This window comes from Cottoperca gobio, chromosome 11 (genome assembly GCF_900634415.1).
Source record: "Cottoperca gobio chromosome 11, fCotGob3.1, whole genome shotgun sequence".
In the NCBI taxonomy this organism is placed as follows: domain Eukaryota; kingdom Metazoa; phylum Chordata; class Actinopteri; order Perciformes; family Bovichtidae; genus Cottoperca; species Cottoperca gobio.
Genome location: NC_041365.1, coordinates 10,827,437 through 10,838,482, shown reverse-complemented (window position 1 = coordinate 10,838,482; position 11,046 = coordinate 10,827,437). Strand labels below are relative to the sequence as shown.

The following is an 11,046-nucleotide window of genomic DNA, read 5'->3' as shown; positions in this document are numbered from 1 at the left end:
AGCACATGCTGTGTCTGCCGCGTGCTGGCTGTTAGTCTCGTTTTCTCCAGCAGCCACACCACCCACACGTGCTGCAGTGAGAGGTGCGGTGAGATCTACGGATATACAAGCCAACCGGTGCTGCGAAGGCTACTGATTGGTCAGACCTCTGAGCCAATGAGGGAAAAGAGTGAACGCCCTTCAGCCAATCGCTGCTCTCTACCTACCCTGCACGTGTAGCGTCCGCTGTGTTGTGCTCCGTGGATTTCGAACAGGTTGGAAATCTGACAAAGTGAACGAAACACGGGCAGAGAGAAGAAGCAGCTTAGGCCTGACTGAGAGTAAACTGGATAACAAGCGTAACCGCTGTTCATTTACATATATATATAGATATATATATATCTATATATGCGCCCAAAGATAGCTTTCACTTTGTTGAGGTTACTTCTGTAAGAATCGAAATTGTTGAACTTGTTCAAGGAGCGTAACGTGCCCTCTCACGCGTCTGGTTTTTACCGATTTTGTGAATCCAGTTCTGCTCGAAGGTAAGAACAGTCTCCTGCGAACTTCCTGTTTTTATTAAACGTAGGTTGTTTTTCAGAGTCTATTCATTAGCAGCCACTTTTCGAGATAATATTCGCAGTTTTTAAGACTCGACGTAGGCCTATACTTTGTTGTGCGACGTTACATTTGATAAGTAGCAACTTTTGGTCATGACTTCGAATATTAATCTATTAATCTTAATAGTTAAGGATTAAACCGTCATACGTTATGTTTGTTATGCATGTTTTCTGTTTTTCGCAACGATATTGTGTAACTGGAAAGCAAGTTAGAATTAAAACATAAAACAAATGTAGTCATGGCTGTATAAATTGTTCAGTCATGCCAAACATGCTGAAAACAAGACATTTAATGTAAAGCAGACATACTACACCCCGCCACTACACAGAAGTGTAAATGTTTGTTATTGCTGTTGAGGTGAGACGAGGTAATCAGTCGACGTAAACATCTGTCCTCAGATGACAAGTTAATGCTGGAGCACTGAGTACGTGCACACACACGTGTCTTTCTTTGAGGAAATACCAGCGATTCATGGTGGAGTTGATTTCACAGTCGTTTAGGTCCTTTGTGTGCTTTCTTCCTATGTGATAATCTAACAAAACTCTTGGTAACTAATACCATTTCAAATTTGTACGGCATGATACTTACAAAAGGCTTGTGATTGGGTTATTTTTCTGGATATCCGGATTGCGATATGAATAACAAGGTTTATATACACCCTTTACTGTGTAATGAACAGATGTTTTTGCAGTGATTATAGCTTGTATTTTCCTTGTCTATTACACAAATTCTAAACTTGAATTCTTGTATATGAGTAATATATCTCAAAATATTCTAAAAATTCATAATATTTGCACAAAAGTATAGTGACCTTTCATTTTGCCAGTACCACATTCTACCAAATATTCAACAGAATAGTCACCATGGGGACTGAAATGTCATCAACATCAACAGATTTTCTTCAGTATGAAGTTTAGTGATAATGTAATACTGTAACCCCTACCTGTTGATTTTGCCCAATACCAAAAGTTGTTTTGACATTATTATCTTTCTATCTCCACAGATGAATTCCTTGGGCAGTTCTTCCAAATGGCCATCTTATGACTCGCTAACCTCCACCTCGAGCTTTCTCTTCAGTGAGAGTGAGCAGACTGAGGATGAAGCAGACGTCTTCTCAGAGGGAGAAGGAGACAGTGGAATAACAAAGTCCCTCTCAGGGGATGAAGAGATCACACTCTCTGGAAATTACCTTGCTTTCCCAGCTCATTCAGATCAGCTGCACTCGAGGTCTGAGAGCGACCAGCCTGAGCGCTGCCCTGATGAAACTAAGCATCTCGCCCCAGCCTCTTCGCCTGCAGCTGCCAAGTTAGGCTCATCTTCAGCGACACAAGGGGACCTGGCCTTCGCTCAGAAAGTGAGCGTCCTGGAAATTATTCCAATGTCTTTGTTTCCGTATTTTTGTCAACCAAATAGCTGATCAGTCGTAGTAGTGGAGCTAATCTCTCTTCATATTTTCTCAGTGTGCAGATTTGCGGAGGTTTATCTGTCCTTTGCTTGAGCTTCTACATGGACTAAAGACCGGGCGATTTGACAAAGGTATGTGGTTGAGCAATATCAAACATTATGACCACCTCTGTTTTATTGCATCCTGTAATTAAAGTGCCATATATGGTTTGATTTTAAAATGTTCTATTTTAATTGTGGCAGGACTATCAAGTTTCCAGCAGAGTGTTGCAATAGACAGGTTGCAGAGGATTCTTGGAATTATACAGAGGCCTGAAATGGGGTAAGACTTGTAGCAAGCCTAATATTAGACCTCGGGATGAATAAAGTATCTATCTATCTATTACGATCGTAGTGACAAAGGGGATATTGTCATTGTTGTCCATACCCAGCATTGTTTTTAATGCTTGTTCTTTAAATCTTTTTTTTCCTGCAGTGAGAAATACCTCCAAAACCTGCTGCAGATAGAGATGATGCTCAAAATATGGTTCCCTCGGGTGGCATTTCAGTCCACAGATATACCAAAACAGACCACCACTCCCAGACTCCGACCACACTGGCGACAAAATCAGCTCCACATGCCAGTTAAGGTGAGCTTCATATTGAATGTTACCTTTGTTACCGTATGAAAGTGCCTTTACAAGTGTGCATTAATCAACCATGGGCCTCATGACCCTGATATGTTAAAATGTCAATACTAAACTTTATAAACAGCTTGTTTTTTGGAACAACCAAGCATCTATGTGAAATATATTATAATATACAGCCAGATGAAAAGAGATTGAAGAACAATGTTACCATAAAGACTTGGAGAAAATATATAACGCATGATTATAAGAGGCTTAAAGGCATTATTCAGCAGATGACACAGAGTCTGCCAGCTTAAACTTGTGTTTTTCATAGCTGTTTAAAAGAATGGTTTATTAAATCTTGGGTTTTATATCGTACCTCCAAAGAACTCGGCTCAACGCGAGAGTTGACATTAACTGTAGTTTCCCTTTAAGACCTTGGTTTGTTATGGTTCTTATTTTTGGTTTTACTTTTCTGTTCCAGAAGAGAAAGCTGAGCTGGTCAGACCCCAAAGACTGCAGCGAGGTCCCAACCAAGCATAAGCACTATCAACAAGGGAGCTGCCTGGCTGCGACTCCTCTTAACACCGTCTCCACGTGTTTTCCTGGATCACCTAAAAAACCGAGCGCTCCAGAGGAAGAAAGCGTTGAATCAGCTGAGGAACACAAGTTTACATTCAGCATTGGCACTTTAAACAGGCCGTCATATTTATGTATCAAGATAGAAAAGCGGTCTGAGAGTTCCCTGCCCTCCCCTTGTGAAAGCCCTGCTACACAGGACAGCTCAGTGTCCTCAAGCGACATCATGACAACAAGCGACAACTGACTCTCCTTAGCTGGCCTTAGCTGGCCTTGCTACCACATGGAGGTGCCATTGCATGCCAGCCAGAGTGACGGCATCGGACGCACTTGATTGCATAAGGGTAAAGTTTGGCACAGAGCCAGGCTGTAATGGCTGTAAGGCATGTAAACCAGAAAAGGAGGAGGAGGAGAGAAACACTCATTAACCCGTAACTGTCCAGTGCGGTTTTTGATTACACGGTTATTGCACTCTATTTACTTTTACTAAGTTAAAAAGATGTTGGAAATACTTTACATGTGGTAATGTGTAAAAGCAGTCAGTGCTCAGTTTTGTAATTTTTCATTTTGTGGGACGCTGCCCTAACGGTAGAGGATTTCATAACACTGGTGAAAAATAGAAAGAACATATCACTTATGAAAGTGAGAAAATACAGAGGATCATTGCTAACCCTAAGCATTAGTCGTCGGTAAAATTTATTTTTCAAGCAAAAATGCCCAAAATGTACTGGTTCCAGCTTCTTATGTGAGGATATGATGGGAACTTGTGATGGCCATTGTTCACTATTTTCTTAGATTTACTACATTTTATAGACTAACTAATGAAATGGTGAATCTAGGAAATAATTTGCAGCTTCATTTTTAATGAAGATGTACAATTTATAAAATAAATAAATAAATATGAACATAGATGGTTAAGAATTTAGGAAAGTTAAAATTGTATTTTGCCAGCTGATTTGATTGTAACATGGTGACGCAAAGGCACGTAGCTGCTGCCAAAATGTGCCAAACAAAACTGTTTTACATTATCATATAGCACCTTACTTCAAAGTCATTACTTATTTATGAGCAGTTAACATACATGCACATTTTTGTTTCTATGTAAATAAGAATAGATTGCAATTATTATAGTAAAAGAGTAAAATGATGCACAGAAAATACCACAACCTCATTGATCAATAATCATTTTGTACTTGAGAAAATATGAGATGCTTGGCAGGATGTGAGAATGAGAATTTTAAGTCACTTTTTTTATATTATAGAACACGCGTAATATATTTGATCCTACATTGGAATAGATGTAACTGCATTTTGGATGACAATGAGGAAATGTTACACATTTGTTGATATCAAAGAGTTGTACAATTATTTATTAAAGACCTGTTTTAAGACAATCAATACTTGAAAATGTTGATTCCATAGACAGATGGATGCTTTACAGGTACTTGAATCAGAGACCTAATTAGACTAAATTTAGCTCATTTCCAGGCTGATAGTTCACACTCAAAATGCCCCAAATGCAAAGTGTCATCAGAAAGAACAGCTTCTGTGTCCCATTTAAAATGGATTTGTATTACAGACTTGCTGTTATAAAATGTATTAAAGTACGATACTATTGATTATGTAATACAGGATATCATGGAGATGTGATAAACAAAACTATTTCCATTCCAGAAATCAGAAGCATTTGGCCATTTGCAGCACTATATTTTAAATCAAATATCGTTCATGTTGAATGGTGTTTCATCTCTGGTGGTTTGACACCAGTCAGCCTTACTTATATGATAGACATACAGGTAACAATAATATTGCCTGAAATTTGATCATCAATCATACAAAGAGTGTTATTTATTTAATGATGGTATCATCTCACCACATATGTCATTGCAAACCAAATGTGCTGTGTAGATGTAATAAATCATTTTCATTGGTGCTGAGTTATGTTATTTAAAATGGAAAAAGTGTTGGAGAAGTGTAGTGTGGTTTTGGTATATGAAATGTAGCATCCTACAGTAGCTATAGGGTTTGCTGTGCTATGTTACACAACTTTCATTTGTGAAATAGGAAAATAAAACTGGAATAACAGTAAAAATCCTATTTCCTTGTTGTATGTCTTCAATTGTTCTTGTTTTTAGTTTCCTTTTGTTTAGGCTATTTCTCTGTTTCTTATAATGAAAATCTCATTATTGATGATTGATTGATAAATGCACATATTTTTATATATTAAATTAATGATGTTCATCAAAATGCAGTGTGTTTGTCGATTTCTGGAATGAAAAACACTGACTGTCTTGTCTGAAGTTGGTCAAATGACTTACAATTGTCCTGCTTTGACATCTAGTCATTATTTGCCAACTGTAATGTGTTTGTTTTTTAATTCCTTTTTTTTTATAATGCATGAATTAAATGCTAATTTAATCAATCACTTTATAATAGATTTTTTTAATTTATCAGTTCATTGATTTTTTATGATTAAACACTAAAGGTCTATAATTATCTTTGGTGGAACACAATGCATCCATAAGACAGATATGTACATTTTGGAAACACTTTACCAGAGTACCTTTTGTTACCTTCTATTTCTACTCCTCTGCATTTCAGAGTGAAATATTGGACTTTTCCTCCACTACACGTATTTGACAGCTATAGTTAATTTGCAAGTAAAGATTTTACATACAAAACAAATGATCATCTTGTAGAATATGATGCATTACTACATATTAAACTACCCAATAGCATTTAAATAGCTGAAATTGGCTCCGCATTCTTGCATCAGTATCATTAAACTAAAAGTAGTCTATCTATAATGATATATGATACTTCTAAATCCTGTATGATAAGAACTTTTACTTTTGATATTTTGTGCAATTTTTTCGGATAATACGTCTGCTTTTACCTGGTCAACATTTGTAAAGCAGTACTTTAAAAACAAATCTGAATAGGCTACCTTTTCCACCACTGTTTCAAATACTGTATATGCTATACCAGTGATACTCTGGCAGGGGGTCAGTGAAAAGATTTCAGTTTCATTCATTTGAATTATCATGATATTTGTATTTTTTACTAAAGGCTTCATATTTCAACAAATAATATTCTTAAATACATTTTTAAATCTAAAATAGTTCATAGATGTTTTATGTAACATTGTATGTTGTAATCTAGTGATCTAGTGAATACAATGTTAAATAATCTAAATCTGCATTTTATGAGTGAAACACTTCACTTGAATTCACACTTCTCTTGATATGCGCGTGTAAGTTCTGAAATGCACTTCAAATCTTCTTGACTTCTTTCATATGTTGTTTAAATCCAGTTTTACTTGCAGCTAATTCAATTGATGTCAATTGCGTTGTTTCATGGGTATTCGGTGTTGAGATAGTGCACATTGCTATTTTAATACAGGTCTAATATCTTTATAATACAGTTCTCTTGTGTTGTTACAGTTAAGGTTACTTTATTGTCTCCCATTGGAGAATATTTTTTTGCAGAAAGGAAAATTGCTGCATCAAGACCATACATCACAAGAATAAAACACATTAAATAACATGACACATGCGAACATTAGCCTGAGATAAAAAAACACAACCATCCATTAAATCATAAGCCATTCACTATGTTAAGAGCTACAGAAAATCAAGGCATACAATGAAATATACACATTTTATCACATAAATTACACTCAACACTTTACATGTTTACAAGCAAACCCACACAAAAGACCTTGCCATTATCAGAGTGCCCCCTTCTTTGGTCCTTTCTCCTTGCAGCGGTCAGACTGTACAATCACCACGGCCCCTGGTAGACCACCACACCAAGATCACACTATTGCACCACTGTTGTGCAATTATCACTGCCATGTGCAATATTCACTTGTTATAACTCTGCAATTATCACTACAATGTGCATAATTAACTTTTACAACTTTTACAACGACTGTGTACTTATACTACTGTTACTCTATTTTATTCTATTTAATTGTATACTCGCCACTTTACTTTCTTATTCTTTTGCTATAACAACGTACATTTCCCCGTTGTGGGACTAATAACGGATTTCTGATTTTGATTCTGATTCCTTCTGTCTACCCTCCAAGAGACAGGCGGGACTCTGTGCTCTTTCACATATGTAAGATTATAAACGTGTAAAAAATAGTCCATGTCAAATGATCCCATGGGACATACATGAGGGAATAAGTGGAAAACAATTGCGAACCTCTGTGCTGTATAATATTGTTTTCCTTCGCTATTATTAACACGCAGCAGGTGGCGCTAGCAAATGTTATCTTCCGTGGCACTGGGTGGCGCCATATTCATGTCGTGTTTGCGGAAGTGTCCTTCAACACTACACCAGCAACGAGTAAACAGACCTCCAGGATGTCGCAAGGCGCTAAGTTTTAGCCTTTAATGTTAGATTTTATAAACTACTAGCTGTGGTACAGAAGCGCATGGTGGATACTTTCTAGACTCAGAAAGTGATTGGAGGCACCATACTGAACATTTAAGCTTTTGTAACTTTTCAATGGCAGCTGAGAGGCTGATGAATGCGATGGTGTCTCTGCTACGTTAAGATAGCATGCTAAGCTAAGTGCTAGCCACGGCTAACGTCAGTTAGGTTTTTGGAATGTTAGAGCGCAGCGCGAGCTCCTCCGGACATGGCAGCGGCTGCACGAGCCGCTTCTGGCGGCTCTTTCGACTCAACTTTAGAGAGGAAGTTTCAAGGTGTTTCCAACACGATGGATTCAATTCAAGGACTGTCAACGTGGTGCATCGACAACAAGAAGTACCACAGCCTGATTGTGCGACACTGGATAAAGTGTTTGAGGAAATGTGAGTAGCTTTACTATTATAAATGTATACATATTACTGGTGTGCACCTTACATATATGTGGACCAATTGTTTTTTTGACGCTTTGGTTCTTGAAACTTTCATGCCAATAAAGCCCCTTTTTAAATTAAAATTTAAACAAACCACAGACCGCTGCTGCTGTAAGGGTGATCCGTTATCTTGTTCAGGGACAACGCTCGCTGTTCTCCCAGGAACTAAAGCAACCATGAGTTCATCATTTTTGCTGTTTTTGACTTACTAACCGACAGATTTGACCTATTTTGGAACTAATGGTGTGTTTTTAAACTGGAGTTTAAACTGCGCGCCCCCCCTACAATTAGCCAGTCAGCTTTAAAAAAAGAAGAAGAAAAAAAACATATTTTTTTGTGCAAATTATACCTGTGTGCTCAAAACGTATTCACACGTGCACAAAACTCATTATAGATATATTTCTACACCTGTAATATTACACATACACAAACTTGATTTTGTGAGGTTTTTATTCTATTTTATTCGAATAATTATTACAAACTCACGCAGTCAGATACGTGCATGCAATGTTTTCTCATGCACACAAAAGGTGACGTACAACTGCAGACTGAAATTATTATTTATATTATCAGTTGCTTTCAAGTGGGATTATGTCTTGCTTAAAAATATACATATTTTACTATAAACTATAGGTCTGTGTATTGGCAAGAATCTGTTGATGCATCATGATGAAGCGGTTATGATTCGATGATGTGTACTTTATTTGCACCACTAAAGTACAGAATCAACTGTGACTTACATTATTGCATGATCTTGTGGCATTATCTTGTAAAGGGGCCTAAATAATATTGTGTGTATAGTGTCTCAGCAAGTAACCTCAAACTCACTGACATACTGGAAACGGGCCACTTGGTATATCCTCAGTATCACAATACTCGTTGGTTTGTGCCTAATAGCTCCGCAAAACATTTGCTACACATGAAGGTGCAATCATCTTCACTTTGCGCTCTGGTAACTTATGATAGGCATGTTGTTGTTTTTTTATATTTCATAGTGATGAATAAGTGGGTTTTCCTTGGTTTATGGGACAGTAGCAGAGGGAGTGATATATGTTACAAATGTGAGGAGAACCTGTTAAATAGACTTGATATTCACTAATCCTGTCAAATACAAAGACTGAAACATGAACATGAACTTTCTATTACTTCAGTGGGGAGAAATTTAATAGAAACTTGGCACTGCACAAAAGGCTATTTACAAAGTTGAGTTAGTAATACTGGCATTTTTCTATTCGAGATGCATAATAACATTGGTTTATCTGGGATGTAAAGTACAACACGGATTTAAAATAATAATAATAATGTTTTCTCAATGCAAAGGAAGGAATTTGCCATATCACTGGTAGAGCAGCCAGAGTTGCCAGTTTTAAATTTACAGATAACCTACCAAATAATTTTTTTTCCAGGATATGTTATGAAAATTGTACAGAGAATGTACTGTAATGAATCTTGAAAGATATGAAGATAATACACCAAAATCCCACATATGTTGTTTCATCGCGAAATACAAATATACAGCTTTTCCCAGCTCTGTTGAGTGGAGGTCTTGAAGCAATCATCGTCTTTGTTTCTGATTCTGTTTGTTGGTTTTGCTCTGTAACTTTAGCTTTTTGTGCTTCTTAATATGATGCTTGTTGGCCTAGCTGTTTATTCAATTGAGCATATTAAAAAAATAAGTGATAATACATAAATAAATAAATACATATATATATATATATATATATATATATATATATATATATATATATATATATATATATATATATATATATATATATATACTATATATATATATATATATATATATATATATATATATATATATATATATCTATATATATATATATATATATCTATATCTACTATATATCTATATATATATATGACTTGAGTTTTCTGTATGTGTTATATCATCACCATCACCAGTGGCACGAGGCCTCTGGAGTAAACATTGTTAAAGAATTCTCAGAAAGTGGAAAAAGTCCAAACTGAGCTGCTTAAAAGTCTTCAAAACATGAGGCAATGCTGCTTTTCTCTGTGTGATATCATTTGTAAATTAAATATCTTTCGGTTGGTTGGGTCACCGTTTCTTTTGTTTTATTTTACAATTTTTAAAAATATCTTAGACTAAAGAATTGTAAAAAACAAAACAATCGACAGATAAATAGATAATGAACATATTTGTTATTGCTAGTAGTTATGCTTTTTATTTATTCAATCTATATCTACTTTCAAAAGCAGTCAAAATACACTTAACAGACAATTACATTCAGTTTTATTTAGAAAGGTTTATTGCGGAAGGCCTTATGCTAACCTGAAGAGCTTCTTGTTTTAAATATGGAGATTTGTGTTTTTTGTTATGGAAACAGGAATTGGTTTTAAATTAAATAAAATAAAGGGGGGGGGGGGATTGACTTGCATTCATTGTGATCTATGCAGGAAACTTTCTTTTGTATGTTGACTGTGTTTAGTTATTTGTTATGTGTTGCTGTTTTGATATGCCTACACTTCCTCTTTGTTTTCCACACCCACTGGAGATAAAGAATTTTAGTATGGCCGACTTCTAGGCCAAGGATGGCTGGTAGACTTTGGTTTCACTCCTGCAAATTTGTAAAACATTATTGTCTGTCTTTCTCTCAGATTGCTGTTTTTAAAGTGGCGGGTTGTAAACTGTGTTTCAGTGAGTTCAAATGTACTTTAACTGAGAACAAAATAAGTTTTTGCTTTAGATCACACATTTTAAACTATCAAATGTCAATGTAATGCATATAACTGTCAGTTTGCCTTGCATAACTTAAGTGATGCTGTTTTGAATATATGTATATGTGTATATATATATATATATATATATATATATATATATATATATATATATATATATATATATATATATATATATATATATGTATATGTGTATATATATGGATGTATATGTGTATATATATATATATCTATATCTAAATACACATATATGTATGTAT

At 35.7% G+C, this 11,046-nt stretch overlaps 2 protein-coding genes across 2 annotated transcripts in view; both read left to right on the top strand.

The window, feature by feature from the left end:
• The first annotated feature begins 230 nt into the window (after window positions 1–230).
• On the top strand, window positions 231–5,419 carry ciarta (circadian associated repressor of transcription a). The gene is made up of 6 exons (XM_029442482.1): window positions 231–524; window positions 1,604–1,954; window positions 2,061–2,136; window positions 2,248–2,326; window positions 2,480–2,633; window positions 3,097–5,419. Exons 2-6 carry the CDS (start codon window positions 1,604–1,606, stop codon window positions 3,436–3,438), a joined length of 1,002 nt encoding a protein of 333 aa, XP_029298342.1. The 5' UTR covers window positions 231–524; the 3' UTR covers window positions 3,439–5,419.
• A 2,071-nt stretch (window positions 5,420–7,490) lies between these two features.
• rprd2a (regulation of nuclear pre-mRNA domain containing 2a) overlaps window positions 7,491–11,046 on the top strand; it is a 15,396-nt gene continuing 11,840 nt past the window's right edge. The window contains 1 exon segment of the mRNA XM_029443478.1: window positions 7,491–8,017. Coding sequence (XP_029299338.1) covers window positions 7,843–8,017 — 175 coding nt within the window. The 5' untranslated portion in view covers window positions 7,491–7,842.